Raw genomic sequence first — 23,790 nt, forward strand, 5'->3', positions numbered from 1 at the left:
TACTCTGAGTGAAGGAGAGCAGAGGAGAAGCAGCAAGAGGAGTGTGTTTATTTGAAGGTAGCGTAGAGCGAAGGGGAAGGAGCACATTGTTCACACTGTGACTCGATCTACCAGCAGGGGGCACAATCCACCAAGGAGCTGATGCCGCACAGCTCAAGGGCTCCAAGCTGGCTGAGTGTCCCCTGGCGCCAGAGAGCCTGTACCGTCCAAACAGCTCCCACGTGGTGAGCTCCCAGCCTTTATCTCATTGGTGGCACCTGCCAAGGCAGGAAAGGGACGCCTGACCATTTGGAGAGTGCTGGATAGTAATACAATGACCAGTATAAATGTCAGCGGGGCTGGCTGAGGGTGGCCAGGGAAGGACAAAGGCAACTGCGGAGTAAGAGGTGTCACCTTCCGAGATGGAGAAGTTCAAGGCTGCGATGCTGTTGGGGAGTGTTGGAGATGCACTCGGCTATGGAAACGTTTGCAGGGAGAACAGTGTTTTAGGCTCAATCCAGGAGGAGCTGCAAAAGACTGGGGGACTGGACAGCCTTGTGCTCTCACCCGGAAAGTGGCCAGTGAGTGACAACACCATCATGCACATGGCAACGGCTGAGGCCCTTACCACAGGTAGGACTGGCTGGCATATGCTCCAAGTGCGTTGGGGTAGAAAAACCAACTGCCTGTGTTGGTGGCAAACCAGTACTGAGAACCCCGAGGGAGGTGCATTAGTGCGCTGCGTTACCTGACACTGTTGCTGAAGGTGGTGATTTAATACTCACCCAAGACCTGGAGCCTGAAAGGCAGCAGGTCATGTTTCTCCTGAGTATCTTTGGGGGACAGCAGCGCTTCTCAGATAATTAAGCTCCAGATTCTAAGGCGTTTGCTTGTTTCTGTGTTGTATGAGCGAGCCTCCGGGAGCTGCTCTGGTGGGATTAGGCACAGACGTGGGTGCTCATACAGAGGGTGAGCATCTTGCTCTAAGTCTACTACAGAAGAGCTTGATATTTGGGCCCACTGAGATACCATTGTTTGGGGATGGCGTCTGAAATCCAAATAATTAAGGTTGGACCATCTGTCCACTTGGGCTCAGTTTGGGCATTGTTTATGAGTTAATGTTCTAAGGAAGAGTTTTGGACATGGGCGAACGAAGTTTGTTCCCTGAGGAGCAGAGCAGCGCTATGATCAACAAAGTGTGACCTGCATCTCAGAGACGTGCATATATACAGCACCATGCGCCTTTTCTCGGCAGGGTACGGTAACATCCTGCAGGTCTGACGTGCTGTCATTGCAACATTGAGACCTGAGGGCAGCAGTTGAACCAACAGACCTCACTTAGGCATTCTTCGTTCTGTCCCTCTGTGGTGAACGTGCTCAGCTTAGTTCTGAGGTCACTGTGCAGGAATGCCACCAATGTGGTGTCTCTAAATAGGGCTGAAGCACATTGATAAGATACGGTGTCACAGCTCGTTGAAAATGGTGAAGCATCTTCCTGAGCATACATCATGATGAAACCCCAGTATTTATGGATTCTGCCGTCACTGCATGGGAATATCAGCGACTTGACCCGAATAACGAGGGGGGAGTAAAGCACGTTGCTAAGGCACCATGTCATCACGCCATGGGAAGCGAGATGCATCAAAACCATTATGAATTCCAGATCTTTATTTCCGCTCATAGTTTGGGGCATACTTATCTGCTTTTATGGTCAGTAGTGCAGCTCAGAGCCCACCACAGCTCACAACCTCTGGAGAACAGGACTTAGAACGTCAGTCAGTACTTACTCTTGATGCTTGTTTCATATCGCCGTATACAAGCCAGTGCACAGCCAAGGCCTGTAGAGTGCTCATTGCTGATGGGTGTTCTGAGAGTTCAGAGTGCCTGGTGTGTGACTGTCCTTTCCCTGGAGAGCCCCTGGCTCAGATAGGTCCTGTATAATGTCACAGCCCACTCAAGATGAAGTATGTATATTTAGAAACTTTGGGCCCATTTGCAGCATTGGAGTTTTTGGTTTGGGGTTTGTTTGTTTGGGGGAAAAGTGGGTTCTCTGCCAGTCACCAGGTTTACCAAGTATATGTTGCTGCATTGTGCCCTGTCAAAGGCTCTTATTGTAGTTCACGGACACCCCTTTAGTTGAGCTTCGAGACCAGAGGTTCTCAACCTATGGCCAAGACCCCTTTGGAGTCAAACGACTCACAGTGGTCATTTAAAACCATCGGAAAACACAGATATTTACACTACAATCCATAACAGTAGCAAAAGTTCAGTTTTGAGGTGGCAACGAAATAATTTTATGGTTGGGGTCCTCACAGCTTGAGGAACTGGATTCAAGGTCACGGCCTTAGGAAGGCTGGGACCTACCGCTCTACACAGCATTTTCTTTCCACTCACTGAGACTCAAGGTTTTCTCTTTAAACAACCAGTTTTGTTTTGTTTTGTTTTTTTAACCACCGTAGTCCACTTTAGGAGGCCTTGGAGGCATGTCAGTAATAGTGGGCACTCCTCCTTGCAGAAAATGTGCATGAGGAGCTGCCCCACCCGCCTTACACTCCCTATCCCAAGGCCACATCATCGTCACACTGGGAAAGGTGGCTTCAGTGTTTCCACAGGGGAGAGACGGACACCCAGAGTAGCTGAGTAACTCTCCCAGTGCTGTGCAGCCAACTGACAGCTCACCCAGGCAACCTGGCCACAAGCTCCACTCTTACCTACCCTGTCTGCCGCCTACGGTCACAGAACTATTTATTGTGGCATTTGGGTGCCCTATAGCCTGCTCCCCAGAGTGGAACCAGCACCTAGTGAGCGACCATGAGCTTTGAATGGGGCTCATGTCCACATTCAGCCGTTTGCTCTGGGGCCCAGGCTGCTGCTGAGGACTGGGTGAGGTGCTCACATCCCTGTGCCTTAAAACCCTTGGGACTGTGGGAGTCAAGCGAAGCCACAGGAAGAATATGGGGAATTCGGCAGTGGTGTAGGACCACCAGGCTGTACCTGCCAGGGCCAATCAGTGTGGGGGGGGGGGGGTTGACAGGGGGGCGGGGCCTCAATGCACAGCCTGCCGGAAGCTTGAGACCCCACAGAGTAAGGGTGCACCAGACCTACTATGCCTTTTCTTCCCCTCAAAGGCTCTCTAACAGATGCGCAGGTTGGAGCCAAAATGAATGAGAGAGGATGCAAATTCTTTGGTATTTTACTTCAGACTCAGTCATAGTATTTTGATGGTGATGATTATCATCATTATTTTAATCACATTAGTTAAGAGCTGCTGGCTAGTCTTCTAAAGTGACTTATCCTTTAGTAGGACGGGAGGGAGGGCAGGAAGTCAAGGCAGAGCGCCCAGAGGGTCAACAGATTGGCCAGCCTGTTTCTCATCTATATTCCAACGTAAAAGGACAAGCGTCTGCAGCCGCTGGCTTTTTTTATGGACCTCATTTTACTCCGAGAAAGCTGCGTTTCGGTCGAAGGCAGAGATTCCGTGCTATCTGATCTTATAATAATTGTCTACGAGGGCTTGGGGGAGCCGGGCCGCCAGATCAGAAGCAGAAGCTGCCATTTGTAAGCAGATAGCCCTGGAAACCAGTGTCTCACAGCAGGGGTTTGCACGCAGCTAATTTTATTCCTGCAGGGTTGCCACACAAAGCAAGGCTAGGACTTAAGGCACTCCCTCCTCCAAAACAAAGTTCAGCCCATCCTTTCTCCGCCTCGGTTCCCAGCTAGGCATGAGCCCTGAACTGAAGGGAAAAGGAATGTCGGGTTTGCCTCTGTTCCAGGCTCACTAAAAGCAGGTCACGGGTTGTCACCAGCCCCTCACCAAGCCCTTCTCTAACCACCCAGCTCTCAGCAAACACAGGTCACCATGGCCAGTGAAAGACCCAGTGGTTGTGTCCTAGCGCTGCAGCTTTGCCATAGAACAAAAACCCTGCGGTGGCTATGCAAGAGCGCATGGAAGAGCACAGCTCAGCCTCACCGGGTGCCAGCACACTGGACTCCACTGACCACGCATGTGCAACCTTCTGTCCACAACATAGTGACCTAAAATTCCGGCCTTGCAGTCAAAACCCATCAGTTCTCTTCCTGGAGAAAATGGTGGTTGCTCTGGAGCATATGAGGTCGGAGTGAGCCAGGCACCATGCTGGCCAAAGGCGGGGCTTCAGTACAGACCAGCTCTTTCCATCCCTGTGCCCCACGTGAGCTTCAGGGGGTTGACACATTCCCCAAATGCACTTCAAGGAACCAGGGTACGTTTGGCAAGAGCAGCCACGCAGAGCCTGCGTTTCCCAGGGGGTGGGTAAGTGGGAGCTAAGGCTCAGTGAAATCAGTCTCCCAGTGTCCCTTTGTAACAGCATGACCACTGCTCTGCAAGATGTAGTTTGATGTGGTTTTTTTTTTTTTTTTTTTTTGTCTTAATTAGGGCTTTACTGCTGTGAACAGACACCATGACCGAAGCAAGTCTTATAAAGGACAATATTTAATTAGGGCTGGCAAACAGGTTCTGAGGTTCAGTCCTTTATCCTCAAGGCAGGAACATGGCAACATCCAGGCAGGCATGGTGCAGGCAGAGCTGAGAGTTCTACATCTTCATCTGAAGGCTGCTAGTGGAAGACTGGCTCCTAGGCAGTTAGGACAATGTATCAAAGCCCACACCCACAATGCCACACCCACTGCAACAAGGCCACACCTCCCAATAGTGCTCCTCCATGGGCCAAGCATAAACATTATTCCAAGCAGGTACTGTTGGTAGGAATGAAGGTGGTAGGTGTTTCCTAGGCTCTCGGGACACCAGAATAGGGGTAACTGGAAGTCTAAAATTCATCCAGGCAGCAGGGGAGTCACCAAATCTTCCCCTTTTCTAAGCATGCTCATGTGTCCTTGCCACACCCTCACATACTTGCCATCCTCACTGAGCTCTGTCCCCCACCCCTTCCTCCACAGACTACTGGTGCCTGGACGACCTGTACCGAGAGATGGTAAAGCGCTACGTGGAGACAGTGGAGAAGCTCTCAGATCATCGGCCAGACCCTTCCACTATTGAGGGCTGCTCCCAGCTGAAGCCGGATAACTACCTCCTCGCATGGCATACGCCCTTCAGTGAAAAGGGTCAGGAGCCTTTCCGTTCACGGAGCTGCAGTTAGGGAGCCTGGGCAGGTGGATGCTGGCAGCCCACCCTGATACTTGTGGTAGTTCCTGGGTCAGATCCTACAGCAGGCAGGGCATCCCCTGCGAGCGATCCCAGATTGCTAGAGCATCTCCTAAAGATGCTGTCCGTGCGACACTGCGCTTCCCCAGAGCAATTTTCAATACCCAACTCCACTTTCCTTTAAGGACTATTTTCTGCTGCCTTTCCTTGAAGCTTGCGTTTTGGTGAGGAGAAGGGTGGTCTGTGTTCATGTCTCCCATGTTCTATGCCATGTTCGTGGGACACAGTATATAGGCAGCCCTACGGCTGCCTCTCAGAGCCTCTCCTCCTCTTGTGCCTGTCTTGTGGTACCCCTTTATAATAGTGAACCCACAGACAACAGAGAGCCTTCATAGTAGAAATAAAGACTATCCGAATTTTGATGTATGGAAGTACAGCACACACAAAGTTCCTGAGGAGGAGGCGCCCGGCCAGAAGAGGACTCAATGTCAACTGTAACTTAATGACAACTTTTAGAGAAAATATCCCAGAAATGTTTCAAAACAAAAGAGGGATGGACAGAAGGAAGGAAGGAGAGAGAGAGAGAGAGAGAGAGAGAGAGAGAGATGAAGGAAGCGGGCATATCTGGTTTGATACTGCTTCGGTTGTCCCTAGAGTCGAAGCACATTGCCCTGAGCCAAGAAAAAGTCCATTTTCAGGGGCTAAGTAAGTTCACTTTCTTGTGACCTGGCCCCAGATCGAGTTTCTCTTGCTCAGGATCCCCATGTCTTTACTCGCTCACTTAAGGATTCTCCAGTGTTCCATAGACCTCACACTTCGGAAATGATGAATGGGGATTCCCACAGGTCATGGAGACAAAGCTGAGCTCAGGTGTCTGTCATCCACGTAGGTTCAGGATTCGGAGCCGCCACCAAAGCAATGTGCATTGGAATGCGGTACTGGAAGCCGGAACGGCTGGAGACCCTCATTGAAGTCAGTATTGAGTGTGGCAGGATGACCCACAACCATCCCACAGGTAAAGAACTCCCCTGAATGGGTGCGAGTCTGATGATCCACCCGAGGACAGAAGTGACATCACGTGTGGTTATGTTGGAGAAGCCATGCAGGGGAAAACATTGCTTCTAGCATGGTTCCTATACCACCCATGCCAGAATAAAAGAAAAGGGCACAGGTCTTGAGAGGAAGAGGTACCCTCAATCTCCAAGCTAATGATGGGGTTCCAGTCAGTTCTGTGGGCTGATGCCCTTCCGGCCTGCCCTGTGCCACATGCTTTCCAGCTTAGTCTCTGGGCCCTGTAGCAACCTTGCAAAGGTGTCTTGCCTATTACACACAGAGAGAGGCAGAACCCACAGCTCTAGAGGTGAGTCTCTTTGGACTCAGAAAGCCACCGGCCCAGGTTAACAGAACTGTATCCTGTTCCCCTCTAGGTTTCCTTGGGTCCCTGTGCACCGCACTGTTTGCCTCTTACGCAATACAGGGGAAACCACTTGTACAGTGGGGAAGAGACATGCTGAAGGCACTTCCTCTGGCCGAGGAGTACTGTAGGAAAACCATTCGGCACATGGCAGGTGAGCCTGGCTTCTTCCTGCTCCAGTGCCTGCCGCGCGTCCACAGCACACGTGCTCACACTCAGACCCAAGTCCGGCACCAGCCGCCCAGCCACTCTTGCTGTGTTCCCCCAAAAGGCAATGCCCAGAGAAACCTCGGGAAGTCCTGACTTCACACAGGTCCTCACCTGACAGAGGGCAGACACTGTTCCAAGTAGCACCAGGACCTCAAGGAGGACCACAGCTTTGTGAGGGAGTGGCTCGACACCCACACCCTCTGCTTCTCCAAGTAGACACCAAGTGTCTAGTGCAGAAGAGGAATGATTGACGCCTACATTTTACACAACCCCATCCTAACCTGTTCTTGACCGAAGAGATGTATCCCATATCACACACTTTTACCTGTGTACCAACATGGGTTCCCATGCCATGAGTCCCCAGAGACCACGAAAGGCACATGCTCTGGAGGTTTCTATCTGTCCTCATTAACCCAGAAGAGCTGTCGACCTTTTGGATATAGTTATCCTATTAGTCAGACATCTTGGGAGCACCGTGGCTTCCAGAATCTGACACACAAAGTATACCCCCGCTCCCCGCTTGGCTCAGGGGTGCTGTACAGTAGACAGACACAGGAGGCCGAAGGCAGGACTAGAAAACTCAGTGTTCACTCCTTAGGGCACTGAGTGAGTATACGGAACACGCTGTCACCCCAGCGCTATGAGGGATGTGTGAGTGGGGAGGGTAGGTGGCCATGTGTCCTGCCATGCACCTAAGTAGGAGCAAACGTTCTAAAATAAGCCACCCAGGGCATCCTGGAAGAAGGAAGGCGGTGAGCACAGGGCCAGGGTTACAGCTTCTCCAAGAGAGCACAAAGCTGAGTGGCCCCTGAGCAGTCCCAAGAGTCACCACAAGAAGGGGGGGGGGGGTATATTCTAGAGGGTTCCAGAACAACTTTATAAGGACACAGAACACACAGAGGACACATACTTGGCCTCAGCCCTGGGGGAAATTGGGCCTAAAGGACAGTGCCAGGCATTCTAGCTAGTCTTCTCTGAACTGTCCGACCTTCACTTACTTCACCTCCAACGAATATTTAAGGCATTCATTTTTGCTTATTTTAATCCAGAATTTCCTCGTTCCTCTATCTCAAATGTCCCCTGAAGTTCCCCCAATGCTACCCATAATAGGTGGGCTGTTTTTTTTCACCAGATCAGGGTCGCCAGATGCCTCCAAGACTGGAGGGCACTTGCTGTAATAGAGTAGAACCTTACCATACAATGTTCACATTGCTAAGGGACACCAGGACTCCAGAACCCGGGTGGCTGTTTTGGAAGTGTGCCATTCATGGGGGCATGAAGCTGAGAACAGAGTTCACTGCCAGGCCATTTGGAGACGTAACTGTTTCTGGAAGGTGACCCCAGAGCAGCAGTCGTGTCATGTCTGTGTAACTTTAAGTTTGCTTAACCCAGAACTTTAGGAGCTCCTTCAACACAGCACTTTGAATAGAGGCTAAACTCACCCACCAGTGGCTCTGTCAAGCCCCTTTGGGAGAATGTCTGGTGAAGCTGCTCTAGGTCTGAGAGGCAGCTAAAAGAATCAGACAGTCCTGGGCTCTGGGTCTGGAAATCTCCCTTCCCAGACTCAGGCTACCGCCTCCCCGAGGAGGCAATGTTTTAACTTCGTGAGACCCAGCAGGTCCAGAATCCCAGTGTGCTAGTCCAAGAGGCTGTCCCAGTGCCCCTGGCTTCTCTGCAGCCTCTGCCCACCACCCCAGAGCCCTTTCTGCTCCGTCCTCTTCTGTCCAGCCATAGAGAAAAAACAGGTTCTGGATCTCTACCTTCAGCTGTGTCCACCCAGCCCTTACCAGCCACTAAAGTTCAAGGCATCCCCCACCCTTTGGCACCTCTAGGGGAGGAAACACTGGGAGCCTCCCAGGACAGGCACCCCCATTTCCTGCTGCCGTGTCTCTGGAGGTCCCGGTCCTCTGTAAGATGAGAGGCTGCTGGCCACTGCCCAACTGCTACCCTCTTCATCAGATGTACAGCCAGGACTTCAGCTTTCCTGGGGCTTGTGTTTCAGGCCCAGCAACACAGAAACTGCTCCTCTTACTGTTTAAGTTATTCAAAATACAGACTTCCCTATTGGTTTTGTTTTGTGTTTCTGGGTTCCTTAGGTTTTTTGTGTGAGAGGGGTCTCTTTTCAGTAACTTATGCATGCTAGGATAGCCCTCTGAACCCTGAGCTCCATCCCCTAATTAATTAAATTCTGGGCCCACCATCATCCAGCCTTCTGCTTTAGAGAGCAGTTGAGTAGCCCCAGTGTTGTCTTGCACTCCCCAGTGCTTGTTTTTGGCACAGATCCACCATCCCCACAGCTGCAGCCCGGGGAGGGCACTGCCCACCGCCCCCACCCCCGAACTCACCCCTAAGACGCCATCAGCCCACCTGCCCTGTGCTTGCATCTAGAGTACCAAGAGCACTGGTTTTACTTCGAGGCAAAATGGCAGTTTTATTTGGAGGAAAGGAAAATCAGAGAAGACACAGAAGACAAAGCCACCTTCCCCGACAACTATAACGCCGAGGAGAGAGATAAGGTGAGTCCAGCCCCAGACCTGGGATACGCCTGTGCCCTGTGGAACTCGGCCAGGACAGAGCGAGAGAGTGAGCAAGAATGCTGGGTGGGCAGCCGCCACAGACACGGACACAGATCTTTTCCCGGACGTACAGTGACCCGTGCTTCTCCTCAGACATACAGGAAATGGAGCTCAGAAGGCCGAGGGGGACGGCGCGGCCATGATGCCCCCATGATAGCCTATGATGCCCTTCTTGCTGCGGGGAGCAACTGGACTGAAGTGTGTCAGCGAGCCATGTTTCACGGAGGTAAGATGTCCTCCTTTGGTATGGATACTTCTGGACGGTACTAATCTGTAATCTAAAGCACTTCTTGGTCTTGAGGGTCCACAGACATGGGGTTCAGCCACAGAGCCAGAATCCACACTCACCTCCATTGCTGGACACACTCTGCAGTCTCTGAGTGCAGTACCCACACAACTGTGGTATGTGGCCACAGACAAAATAACCTACTTTGGTGTGGCCCACATCAGAGTCTCACAGGTGGCCACTGTCAGGACAGTGACCAGGTGCAGGGACACTTCTCTTTCCAGCCACCCCTTTAGAGCCGGCAGGTCTCCCTGGACCTGACTATACAGGTTTCTCCCTCCTGCCGTTCGGTGGCCCAAGCAAAGCCATAGCAATTAATAGCCAGGTTCCTGGGTCTGGGTGAAATGCGTCTCTTCCTGAGGCCTGTTGTCCTCCAGGGGCCCCGACTCCATGGGCTTACCAAGTGTGAAGACAAATGCCTACCTTCCTGCCTTACAGAACTCCACAAACACTAGGCTCATTAATGTTTGCTGGCACACAGTACTTCAGCTAAGGCGACCCGTGTCCACACTGCTGAAGCCGGCCGGGAGCTTCTGGAGGAGCCAGGCTGTGAGGAGGGCAGAAAGAGCTGGGCCAAAGTTAGTGGAGTCACCTCACAGAGTCCGTGTAGGTGGGAGCGTCTTGTATAGATTGGAAGGCAAAAATGTCCACACTTGTGTCCCCTAATCCCTTCAAACAGAGATGGAAGGAGCTCAGAGGATCTAGAACGTGAGCCTCGAGAGGCTAGCTTAGGAGACAGGAGGGCTGCGGGGTGCCTGACATGGCCAAGAGAGGCAGGATGGACCTGGGTGGCTAAGAGACTTCGTCCAACAAGGAAGTCATGGCCTTGCAGTTGCCTCTGACCAGGACAAAGTGCATCTTGGTCAGTTGAGCGTGTGGCCGTGTGAGCCCTAAGCTACCATAACTTTGTCCCACAATCTACGTCATCCTGGAGGCAGGCTGTAGCAGAAGGAAAGACAGAAATGCTGTGGGAAGTCAGGCCTGGCTAGCGTGGGTCTTTGCTGTTCCTGGTGTCTGTGTCCAGGCCTCTCCCAGCTCCCAGGTCTCTAGGTGTAACTACTCCAAGAACCAGGCCCCTGGCTCCCCACCCCCACCCCATCGGCCCTTATGGCCCCAGCTTCATTCAAGCCAGTTGCTGTTCCCACTATGTGTGTACAAGTTTGCCTGTGCTCGTGCCTGAGAGTGTGTCTGGAACTTCTCCAGGACTCAGAAGCAGCCTGGAGTCAGAACTCATGGGAGGAGGAATCACAGGCAGTGCCAAGGTTTCCAGCCCAAGAGACAGGGCCACATGACTTAGATGCCACAGCCCAGAGTTTTTTCTTTTAGAACTGGCAAATTCTTGAAGCATAAGTACACTCCGTTGTCCTCCTTATGCTGACTTTAATATTAATATACACAGGTATATTTTATTGGAATTATTTTGGATCACTTCTTGTATATATTTCAATGAACATATCTTAGTGTATAACACTTTGGATGGTTCCTCAAAATATTTTTTCTCATTAATTATTTTGTGTATCTACTTTATATCCCAATATCAGCACACCCCTCTCCTCCCACCCCACCCTTCCTTCCTCCATCCCCCCTTACCCTTCCCACTGGGTATCACACCTACAGAACTAGGCACATCCTCTCCCACTGAGGCCAGACAAGACAGCCCAGTTAAGGGAACAGGATCCACAGGACAGCCCCCACTCCAGTTGTTGTGGGAACCACATGAAGACCAAGTTGCACATCTGCTATGTATGTGTGGTGGGGGAGGGGACTAGGTCCAGCCATGCTCCCTCTTTGCTGGTGGTTCACCATGCTTTTAAAAACTGCTGGAGACTGCAGGAAGCAGGTGACTCTGAAAAGGGATTCTGCAAAGCAGGCTGTGGAGCTGGGGAGGCAGCTCAGCAGGGAAATGGCTTGTTTAGTATGAGTAAGGACAGTGAGCTTGATCACCAGCGACACACACGTACACACACACACACACACACACACACACACACACACATACACACACACCAGACATGGTGTTGCATCCTTGTAATCCAAGCACTTGGGAAATGGAAGCAAGAGAGTCATAAGTTCAAGGTCACACTTGGCTACATAATAAGTTTGAAAGCAGCCTGGGTCACTTTTGGACTCCATCTTTAAAAAAAGGTGTGTGGCTCGGCAATAAAAACAATTGTAGCCAAGCCTGATAACCTGAGTTTAATTCCAGGTCAAGGTAGAGGGAAAGAACCAACAACTCCTTCATACAGGCACTGCAGCACATGTGCACACTCACGTGCACATAATAAATAAATGTACTAAAATCTTTTGGGGGGGGTGATCAGTGTATCTCAGTTGGTAGGGTACTTGCCTAGCAGGCGCCGAGCACGAGGTTCAATCCCCAGCACCTCAGAAACTGGCTGTGATTATGTCAGGTGCCATAGTCCCAGCACTAGGAACATAAAGTGAAGATGTTCAGGAATTCAAGGCCACCCTGGGCAGCATAAAAAAACCCTGACTCAAAACAAACTATGGGCTGGAGAGATGGGACAACTCTTATGTGTACTTGTGGCTCTCCAAAAAGACTTGAGTTCCATGTCACAGCGTCACAGCAACCATGAACCCTAATGCCAGGGGCTTTGATGCTCACTCCGGACCTCCATCAGCAACAGGAACACATAGGGCACACATGCATCCATGCAGGCAAAGCTCCTATATCCATAAAAATAAGAATGAATATTAGGGGCCAGAGAGATGCTCAGTGGTTAGAGCACTGACTGCTCTTCCAGAGGTCCTGAGTTCAATTCCCAGCAACCACATGGTGGCTCACAACTATTTGTAATGGGACTTGATGCTCTCTCCTGGTGTGTCCAAAAACAGCGGCAGTGTACTCATATACATAAAATAAATGAATAAATCTTTTTTTAAGTATTAAAGAAACAAAGAAAAGTAGGTAGCAGCCAACTTTATGCAAGCCAAAGAAGAAAAGGCGGTGAGCACACAGCTGTCACAAACAGCAGCCCAGCGTATTCAAGTCCAAGGACAATTTCATTAATTGTCATGAGAGGGTAGCATATTTATGGAGTGTCTTAGTTAGGGTTTTACTGCTGTGAACAGAGGGGCCGACTTACAGGTCAGAGGATCAGTCCATTATCATCAAGGCGGGAGCATGGCAGCATCCAGGCAGACCTGGGGCAGGAGGAGCTGAGAGTCCTACATCTTCATCTGAAGACTGCTAGCAGAATACTGGCTTCCAGGAAGCTAGAATGAGGATCTTAAAGCCCACACCACAGTGACACACCTTCTCTAACAGCGCCACACCTTCTAATAGTGCTACTCCCGGGGCGGAGCATCTACAAATCATTACATGTAACTCTTTTCTCCTCACAGTCATGATGGGACAGATCTCCCTTATAGGATATTTCTTCCCATAATCCACTAGGCTAAAACAGATGGATGAAAAGCACAGTGTAATAAAGCCAAACACACACTCATGACAATGAGGAAAGTACCCTGGGACTGGAATTTGTTATCTAGAAGATCAGCCTCACAGCCACATCGAGCTTGCTTGACCACAAAGGGGTTCTGACCATCAGGAGGTACCACAGGCAGATGCATTTTCTTGGTTACCTCACACATTTACGACATTGCCAAAGATGGATCCCATGGCCGCCTCTCAGTTGAGAAACTCGAGGCTTTGTTATAAAAGCTGAAACCAGGCCTTCTCAGATTTTTCAGGCTGTACAAACACGGGGGCCCAGGCTGTCTCTTAAGACTCATTTCCCCAGCCACACTGGGATGGCTTGTGGTAACATGATGCCGCCTGAATAGGGGAAGAGAAGGGGACCCTGTAGAGCAGCGAAGGGCCTGAGAGAGGCAGACTGTGCTGTGCCCCTGACTGGCCTGATACTCACTTTCTAGTCCAGGCAGGACTTGAACTCATGTCAGTTCAACCCGTCTACTGCTCTGCATGCCTTCTCCGGACGGTCTCAGAGATGTGGGGGAGCAGGTTTAGTCAGTGGGGAGCCCCTTAGGATGCACTTGTGTTTGCTGTTTCAGGAGAGAGCGGAGCGACAGGGACGATCGCCGGCTGCCTGTTCGGGTTGCTGCACGGCCTGGCCACTGTTCCACGGGGCTTGTACCAGGAGCTGGAGCACAAAGGCAGACTAGAGGATTTGGGCACAGCCCTGCACCGCCTGTCCACAGAAGAAAAGTAAAGTGTTTCTGACATCTTCCCTCCCAGAGGGCACCCCGTAACTCCGTGCACTCAGGCTTAGAGCCTCCCCTAGGATAGGGTGTACATGTGCAGTCACCACCCGAGGAGCACTCGCCTCACAGGCCGTAACTCAATTGTAACTTTCCCCTCCAATATCAACGCCCCCCCTTGCTATCTAAAATACATCGTCCTAAGAGAATATTTCCCTCGCCCTCTGAAGCCTGATGCTCTGCGCCCCTCACCTTGTCTCTTGTGCTTGCTGTATACAAAGTGGGTGACAAGCTATCTCCTGGGCAGCAGGTGTATTTCATTCTGTCCCTCGTCCACTCACTTGAACAACGCTAACAGCCGTGGCTCTCCATTGGAGAACCTTCTTCAGTCTTTCCAACTCCTAGCCACATCTACCTGCGACCCTGCGGGCACACGGTAGGGTGGGCCATCTCTCTTCTGCAGTCAGACTCATTCAAGTCTCATAGTAGAGATGGTTGGTGGCTTCAAGATGTACCCAAGGCAGCCATTTAACCGCCTCGCCATGTTTCGGTCACTAACCCTTTTTTGGAATCTTTATGAACACTGACAAAGCCAGGCAGTAGATGGTCTTCCATGTTGCATGCGGTGCCTTGGTAGATTAGATCCATGTCAGGGGAAGTCTTTAGCCACGGTGTCCTGTTCCGTGGTGTTTCCCCAGTACGGGTTGGCTGAGAGTGTGGAGAAGGCGGACAGACAGACATCCAGCCGTGGTTTTCGACACGGGTTTTCCTCGGCTAGTGACGCGTATGAAGTCAGCCACCAGTGATGACAGGTTGCTGGTGCTCTGCCTGGCCAGCACAGCTGGGTCTGTCCTACTGGTCCTGTGTCCTTTTCACATGAAGACTTGTCTCTGAAGAGAGCCAGCACTGTCTGCAGTGAGAGGCTGGAGGTGTCCCTTTGAGGCTCTGATGGGTGGGGACTGGGGCAGAAAGCATCCACTTGTTGGATCTGCACAACCTATAGGATGCAAACGCTCCCTGGGCCTCACCTGCTTCCGAGGGATGGTTACACGAGGTGTGGGGATGCTTTCCTTCCCCCTTGCTGTATGTAGCTAAGGAGACAGCTGGGCAAACGCTGCAGATTTTATTAGCCAGGGCCGCCAACACAGGCTGGGGGACGTTTTGGGACTTCCTGAAGTCGCCCTGTCCCAGGTAACCTAGGGGACTATCCTGTATTTATGGTGAAGCAAGTATGTCTTTGGGACATAGCAGTTGTTTTTTGAGGGTACTTAGTTTCCATTTTGTGGACAAGAGTAGAGTCATATGGTGGACAGGTCTGTGCTTGACACTGAGCAGGTGTGTGTGTGTGTGTGTGTGTGTGTGTGTATGTGTGTTTACTAATTTTTTTTTTAATTTGAGAAAAGGTCTCTATATAGTCCTGGCCTAAATCACAATCTAAACCAGTCTGGCCTCATACTCTTAGAGGTTTGTCTGCCTGTCTCCCTGCTACTGGGATTAAAGGCAGGAACCACCATGCCCAGTTAAATTGTTGTTTTTTTCATTTTGTTTCTTTGGGATAGGATTTCGCTGTGTGGCCTGGGGTGGCATCAGACTCATGGTCCTTCTGATGTGCTCACCCTCCTCAGCACTGGCCACAGGCTTGTGCCACCACACCCAGCTGACTTCCCCATCTCTCATTCAAACAAATCAGTCACTACCAGTAGCACAATAAGCCATGCCCCACTCTGGGACAGCTGCTTTGCTCTCCTAGTTCTGATACTGTGGAGCAGGCAATGCTTTGTTGCTCCCTAGTTTAATCAGTGATGAGGAACCAGCTACATCTTATGAGTGTAAAGAGCTAATACCTGAGACCAAGGGACTGTCCTGTGCCCTGCTTCAACACAGGTCAGTACATCTGTGCTGATTTAGAAGGGACGAGTGCTTCTTATTCCTAGGTGGCAAATGAGGGTGACTTATGGAAATGTGTGGGTCAGAGATGCAAGCGTCTGTACCTATTTTCTGCCTAAAGCAACTGGCGAGCATCCGCTGTTGGTCTAGGGGCACAGGCATGTAGGTTGAATCTAGGGTGTATACTGAGAAGTCTTGGTTTCTGGAGAAGGTGATCTCAGGAAAGATCCATACTCCAGCGTGTTCTCTAGAACATGTATGAGCTTATGCCTCCATCTCCAGCAAAGAGTCATGTTCCCAGAAAAGGAATACGAATTATGTGGAAAAGGCTGATCAGGAGACACAAGGTTTTGGAATTCTGGCTAATTTAGATGAAGTTACCTAAATTCAAGAAAGAGAGGAAGAGAGAGACATAGAGGCACAGAGACAGAGAGACACACACAGAGAGAAAACTTGGTGGAGATGGAGCCCAAAGCCAGGCCCTTACATGTGCCAGACAGACGCTCCATTACTGAGCCACAAACCTAGACCAATGTCTTTCCTGTATATTTGAAATCACTTTTCCAAGGCCTTCTATCTGAAAGCCAGATACGAGGTGGGAGTTATGGATGACATCCCTCTCTGAGCATTGGAGGGTGAAAGTCGGCTAGACAAGATGATAGATTCCTCAGAGAGGTCGACAAATTAAGCAGGTCTCAGTGATCTAGCTATAAATAAGATCAGCACTTTGGAGGCAGAGGCAGGGAGATCACAAGCTATGCTGATGGCGCAAAGCCAGAGCTGTGTGGCGAGACCCCACCTCGGAAGGAAAACCAACAAACACTTATGAGATGCTTATGTAATAACAGACACACCCCCCTCTGCCAGTCTGAGCCGGGAGTTCAGCCGCGTGGCAGTTAAGTCGCAGAGCTGTTTTGGTGCTGGGCTTCCCTCGTCTCTGCTGTGACCATGGTAATAACAGCCAGTACTGTCCAGCGGGTGTCTGCATTAGTCTAGGTTTGCTGTGACGTGGGTAGTGTTGAAGAGCTTGTGCTGTGGGTGGAAAGCTGGGATCTGGAGGCTGGAGCACCTCACTTGGGACAGAGCAGTAAGAGGAGTTTAACTGTCTGACAACCCCCACCTTTCACTCTGCTCCCTTGCCCCCCCCAAGCCTCTGCACCCTCCATAGCCTCTCCTCCCTGAAGTGCACGCCGACCGTGGCTGGGGGTGTCGGTGCACCTGTCCTGAAGGTAGATGGAAAACCAGCCCGAGGGCAAGTGCTCATATGGAAAATGCCCAAATTGATGTTCAACTCAATTGCCTGATTGAAATATCCATCTTTGCTAGGCAGTGATGGTGACACTTTTAATCCCAGCACTCAGGATGCAGAGGCAGGTGGATCTCTAGTTTAGGGCCAGCCTAGTCCACAGAGTGAGTTCCAGGACAGCCAGGGCTACAAAGAGAAACCCTGTCTTGAATAATCAAAACCAAAATAACAACAACAACCCAATTCTAACATTTCTGTTAAGTTGGAAGTGCCTTTTGGGACACTGAGCCAGCATCGCTCTGATGTGGAAAACTGCCGCTGGGTTGATTTACTTCTCCCTATTAAGTAGAAATAAATCGAGAGCACACCCAGGATGTTGTAACTAAAGAATCCGAGTGAGTGTGAGGGTGAGGGCCTGCACCCCAAGGTGACTCCGTGTGAATAACACACCGGTGCTGTACAGAGTGCCAGCACTGACCTCAGTCCCTTGCTAAGCTCATCACAGACTTGTGACCTACTTACCCTTCCATGGCCCGCAGAGGGCATCACTCAGGCCCCTCTTCCGCGGGCGCATGACTAGCATCTTCTTCCACAATCACTCCAGTGCTCACCCTCAAGTCCTGGGAGGCTCTGACACCCTCTGCATGGCCCCATCCCTGTCAGCGTCCCTGAAGCCCACTCTTCACACCCCGGCTTCACGGTGCTGTTTCTCCTTTCCTACTGTGATTGTTCTTAAACCAATCCTTCCTTCTTTCCTTCCTTCCTTCTCTCCTCCCTCCCTCCATCCTTACTTGTCTCCCTCCTTTCTTCCCTCCTTCCCTTCTTCCTTCCCTCCCTCCTTTCTTTCTCCATTCATCCATCCATCCATCCATCCATCCATCCATCCATTTCCCTTCCTCTCTTCTTTCTCTCTTTTTTTTGTTTTGAGATAAATTCTCAAAACCCAAACAGACCTCAAGTTTGCAATCTCCCTTCCCACACCTCCTGATCCCGAGGCTTACTGTTGTGCACTGTCACGCTTGGCCTCGGATAACTTCGAGGATAAAAAGCCAAGTGTGGTGGCTCACACCTATAATTTCCAGACTTGGGAGTCTAAGCCAGGAGGATCGCCACACATGAGAGGCCAGCCTGGGCTTCACTGTGAGCTCCAAGCTAGCTAGCTTTCGGCTATGAAGGGATGCCTGTCTAAATGGGAAAAAAAAAAAAGAAAAGAAAGAAAACAAACAGTCAAAACAGTAGACAGCGCCAGTGTTCTTTCCACGCAATTTTACAACAGCTGATGCTGGGCCACATTTAGCATATCATTTTCTCTGTCCCTCTTACTACATGCATATGCAAACATGCACACACAGCCACAGAAACAGAGACACGGTTGCAGAAACACATAGAAACACACAGAGAGAGACACACATATTTTTTTTTTCCTGAATCATGGACAAACCATAAAACTTATGACCTTGTGTTTTCTTGCCATGATTTTTGCCATGAATTTTTTGAACAAACACACTCATCTCTCACGGTTGGAAGTCAGAGGGTTGGCTGGGTTAGAGTTCTGCAGTCTGGGTACTAGCACCCTACTCTGAAATACTGCTATTTTATGTGACACAGCTTGCCAGTTGCCTCACCATGGCCCCCTTTAATCTGTTTGTCTGTGCCACGTTCACGCACAAATCAGACACCTGCCCTCTCATGTCTGCTCTCAGCCCTTCACCCCCACAGGTACTGAATAGCAGCATAAGGTGGTAGCTGTCACCAGAGCGATATTCCAAGAACCCCTTTTTCTTAGATTTTGAGGCATTGAAGAGTACCCAACTCTTGGTAGGCCTGGGTCAGCCCAGGTGATGCTGTTGTATATTGCTCACAGCTCAAATGACCAAATATCTCTCAGTCACACCTACAGCCACACGTGTTGTATCCAGCTGCAATCCCAGGGGTACCACGGCCAAGGCAACCAAGTATCCATCTTGAAACAAATGTTTCCAGGACAGCACTGACTGACATTCAGATTCAGGATTCCGTCCTCAGCTTCAGAAATAGCAGGGAAGTATTAGGAAGCATCTGCTACAGAGCTCTCCCAGACAGGAATCACCATGAGAACAAACTTACAAACCACGGGACACTAACACTGCTCCGTGGCTCCTCCTGAAACAATGTTGCTATGGACCTTAGAGGTACTCTCACTGCATCCCTAGCTGAGCCTTCTGCAAATTTCTCTTAGGAATATATACTCATAGCCTAACATTAGACCTACTAGGAACATATTCCGAGCCTCATTTAATAGGCCCCGTTACTTAAAAGCAGACTCTGTGAACTGGATGTAGCTCAGTGGTGGAGTGTGTGCCAGGTATACCTGAGGACCTGGGTAGTCTCTATCCCAGGGAAAACCAGAAAGCAAGGTGCCATCTTACTTATAAAAGTAAAAAGGAACTTAGATTGCATCTCTCTTCATGATACCAACTTGGCAAGTGCATATATGAAGCCCTTGGGCAGGTCACTGGCTGAGCAACCAGCCCTTGAGACAGACGGTTACTGCTCTGGGGAAGTGACCAGGCTGTGCATGCTGTCCAAAGTCCCCATGTCAGTGCCCCACTTGGACACTGGGTGGCTGGATGAGATACAGATGGGTCCCTCCAATTATGAGGGTGGCCTCCAAGGGTCCCTGTCCCTGGGGGCACCTTATCCTTCCAGAGTGGCCATGAGGCCCTATGAGTAGAAGCTGATGAAGCAGCTGGGAATCTTTCTATGAGCTAAGTGTGTTGAGGGGTGGCAGGCAAAGGCCCCTGGCCCCGAGCCAGGGAGGCCTGAGTCCCTGATATTTATATGGCTTTTGAGGAAAGGTTCCCAGAAGAGACCGCCATAAAAATAGAACATGGTGGTCAGTCAGCATGCTTAGTGATTTTCCACCATGTGCTGTGCAGAATGAGCAGGAAGAATGAGGCCCTCAGGCCTCAGTTTCAGAGTGAGGAACATGAGTATAATAATACCGTATAATACCGTTTTAGGTTGCTTTTCTGTTGCTATCATAAACACCATCATCAAAGACAAAATTGGGGAGAAAGGGGCTTATTTCAGCTTACACTTACTGTTCAGGGGGAAGTCAGGGCAGGAGGAACTCAAGGCAGGAACCATGCTCACTGGAGTGGGTTTGAGACCTCCACTTCTCCTACAAGGAAACTGAGGCAGAGGAGTGCTCTCTGCCAGAGGATGTTCAGAGCAGATCAGGTACCCAGCAACACTGCTCTACCCCCTGACCATGGGGCAGTCCAACAAGGCCCTACTGGCCATAGCTGATGAGGAGCTGGGTTGACCCAAGGCTGCATGTGCTCAAATAGAGGTAGGCAGAGCTTGAGGTCTGCTGTTCTTTGTAGAAGTCATGATGCGTTAGGCATTCCTAAGTGCTGAACAGCCTGGGTGTGTCCTGAGATGATTGTCCAGTCTCCTGTCCTAAATGACCTTGCCTGCCTGCCACTGATGCCTAAATTAGGAAGGTTTATGGGCCCCCTGTTTGTGTTGGCCATGGAAGGGAAGATTCTGTTCTGTCCTGGGCCAGGCTCTAGAGCTCATCCAAGTACCTGAGGGACATGGAAAATGGGCTTAGTCATGTCTGCACACTGCAGCCGGACAAAGAGTGCCCCTTGCAGGCAGCATAAGGCCCCACGAGCCATCCTGGTGCCCCAGTGTGAGGTGGTGTCCTGCAGCAAAGACTATGGAGTACTCTGGCCTAGAGTAGACCAGAGGCACCTGCGGCTCAGAGGAACTGAGATGGGGCGGGAGGAGATCCTATGAGAGAGCTTGGGTATCAGAGAGCACAGGGAGGTTTCCATAGGGTTTCCATAGGGTTTTCCACAGGGTTTCCATGGGTTTTCCATAGGGAAAGGCCCCTTGGAAGGAATGCAGAGGGTGAGCAGAAACGTGCCAGAGGAAAGAATCTGCCTGCTGGGGGAGGAGACAGATTGTAAAACTGAGGCTAGAGCCAGGAGGGCAGAGGGGTGGGCGGGGCAGGCCTGCAGGTATCCACAGGGGCCTGACTCTCATGTTGAGAACTCTGTGGGCCAACTGGAATGAAGTGGAACAGAAACCAAACAAACTTCCTACTCACACGAAGCCTTTGTTGCAGGAGAGGGCCGTGGGCAGAAGCAGAATGGCTCTTGAAATTGTACTGGGAACTTTAAGTGGTCACATGGTAACCGGCTATGTACCATGGTAACCATTGGTACGCTGGGAAAAAGCCCTGGGCTAGGAGCTACTCCTGTGGTGTGCTGGGGAGCAGCCCTGGGCTAGGAGCTTGAGATTGCTCTGGAGCGAGAACAATGAATGAGTCTGTGTCCCCTGGGCCTGGCACCAGCTGTTCTGAGGACAGAGTCTTGGGCAGATGAGCTAGAGCAAAGATCTCAAAGGAGAGACATGCTAGAATTCCATTTCCCCAGGTTTACTCCACCTGGAGCCACCAGGAGTTGGGAAAACACAAAAGGCTGGGGCTGCAGATCAGAGGAGGCATTCTGAGGGAGGACAGAAGCTCCCTCACAGAGGTGGGTGGCCTGAGGGATGATAAGCAAAGATCCACAAGAAGGAGGAACTTTTTATTATAATGATTGTTAAACACAGTTTTGACTCATTGGAGTGAGCCCGGAAATCCCAGTGTGCTCCTCACTTACAGTGCAGATGCCCCTCGGTGGAGGGCCTCGGTGTGGCAGGGCCAGGTGTGGCTCACCAGAAAAGAACTTAAGTCTCTGCTCTAATCTGTTAATGCTGGCTCATAAATCTTAGGAAAGCATCCGCCCTGCCCTCACTGAAAACATCGGAGATGGCCGGGAGAGCTCTGGGGAGCGTCCCAAAACTCCATCTGGGGCTGTTAGATAAATCCCCTATTCATGTCTGCTGAAGAAATTAGAATGAAGGCCCCACGTGGCCTCAAGTGTTGGTCCCTGGTGATGGGCAGGCGGTGAGCTGCTGGGCGGTACTTTGGCAATACGCAGCTTCTAACTGGTTGGGAGCCGACACGTGGCCTAGCATGACTTCGGCCCAACTGGCCAAGCTGGGTTTAGACACACTAACACTCTTGATCTAAGGACACTTAGCCAGTCTCCCTAAAAATGTCCTGCTTACACACCAGCACCGAGTTGTCACTACCCAGGGTGGAAGGCACCGTGGAACCATGGCACGGGGGCATGTGGAGTCACTGGTCTGTCCCCTCTGTAGCGGGAGAAGCTGAACAGTTAATGCCAGACGAGTTTCTTATTTCTCCCTCTAGACCAGGGGCTCAGGAGCCCTCAGAGACGAACTTGGGAATGACACTCAGTGTCCTGCGTGGTTGGGCCCCGTGGCCTTTAGTCATTTGGTCGGAATATCGCCTGGATGTCGTCAGTGTGGTTATCTGAGTCACGCCATTGACTCACATGAGAAAGTTAAGGCAGTTGAAATAGCCTGGCCGGCTCACATACTGTGTGACCACAAGGCTCCAAGAGGTTCACAGGCTCCTCTACCACCTGAGCCAGGTGAGTCCGTCCGCACCCTAGGCCTGGGGAACAAGACCCTTAGTCTCCACAGGCTCCGTGGCTCCGGTGACACCGCCTGGGGCACCTAGTTGAGAGCTAGGAGTGACAACTGTTGAGCTTCTCTTCATAGAGGCTGTTGAGTGGAATGTGCGTAGATCAGTCCGGGCCACGCTGGAGGGTATCGGCTTGGTGGTTGCAGATGTGTGACTTCAGCTCGCTCTGGGTCCCAAGCCCTGCTTGAGATCCTATGTGCGGATATTTGTGATGGAACAGTGGGCAGATGAAGCCAGACCTGCAGAAGATGTTGGCAACATAGGAAGGGTGTGGCTGTGTCCAGCCTAGGGTGGGTCAGAGATGCTGTTGTCTTCTGTACAAAGATCATTCAAGGAGAGTGGAGGCTAGATGTGGCAGGCAGAAGACTGTGGTCATGTGACCTGTGGCCATCAAGAACACACGAACGCTGTTGGCTGTATGCATGTGGGGCAGGCAAGCATGGAAGAGGGATAGGGAATGCTTCCTGGGGCCAGCAACAATCTGACACATCTTAAAGCTGTAGGTCCTGGTGGCTGTGGTGGATGGAGGCCAAGAAAGCTCCTGTGTGCCTAAGGGGCACAGTTAATCGGAGAAGGAATTTAGGGTGTAAGGGCTTAGTTCATAGGCATGCAGTGTGCCTCTGAGACCCCAGCGATCCAGATAGAAGCTTGTATCTAGGTCAACCCCAAGATGTGGAACTTAATGGCCACCAGTTAGAAGATACCTTGGCAGAGGGAAAAATTGCTACCCACAGTCAAAGCCAACCCGCTCCCAGGATGGCACCATCTTACTTACCTGAGGGGCTGGAAATCTGGGACCACTCAAATCCAATGCATCCATGCTCAGATTTTCTCAAGCCAAGCAGTGGCACGCACCCACCCCACACCCACCCCATGTCCTCTGCCCGCAGCAGCTGTTAAGTTGCAGGTGGCTTTGCAGGACGCACAAAACCTTCCGAATCACTCTGCTGATGCTGTTCCAGGATGGTGAGCCCCCTTAGGTGAAAGGAAGCCGCTGTCCACCCAGCGCAGCTTCCAGATCAGTGTGCAGAGATGGTCCGCAGGAGACAGGTCAGGCAGTAAGCCGGTGGCAACCAAGTGCCACGGGGGCAAGCCTGGGCCCTGAGACTGCTGGCTCCTAAACTCTGAAACAGACCAGTGGTGTGGCTTTCCACTCCAGGCCCCAGGATTGGTTTATTCCTGCAGAGACAGAGTAATCACAGCGGGGATTGGCCTTTATACCCTGACAGAACAATGGAGCTCTTGGTGGCGGCCCCACAGCTGCTACTGTGACTTAGTTATTTTTACCCAGTGCGCTGTGCTTACACCCTGCCAAGGCTTTT

At 51.0% G+C, this 23,790-nt stretch overlaps 1 protein-coding gene across 1 annotated transcript in view; it reads left to right on the forward strand.

Annotated features, from left to right (window-relative positions):
- The first annotated feature begins 283 nt into the window (after window positions 1–283).
- Window positions 284–23,790, forward strand: part of ADPRHL1 (ADP-ribosylhydrolase like 1) — a 31,170-nt gene continuing 7,663 nt past the window's right edge. The window contains exons 1-7 of the mRNA XM_080928425.1: window positions 284–612; window positions 4,915–5,079; window positions 6,009–6,134; window positions 6,547–6,687; window positions 9,132–9,259; window positions 9,413–9,545; window positions 13,641–13,794. Coding sequence (XP_080784551.1) covers window positions 402–612; window positions 4,915–5,079; window positions 6,009–6,134; window positions 6,547–6,687; window positions 9,132–9,259; window positions 9,413–9,545; window positions 13,641–13,794 — 1,058 coding nt within the window. The 5' untranslated portion in view covers window positions 284–401. The remainder of the gene's footprint in view (window positions 613–4,914; window positions 5,080–6,008; window positions 6,135–6,546; window positions 6,688–9,131; window positions 9,260–9,412; window positions 9,546–13,640; window positions 13,795–23,790) is intronic.

The sequence above is a fragment of the Micromys minutus genome (genome assembly GCF_963924665.1).
Source record: "Micromys minutus genome assembly, chromosome: 14".
NCBI lineage: Eukaryota > Metazoa > Chordata > Mammalia > Rodentia > Muridae > Micromys > Micromys minutus.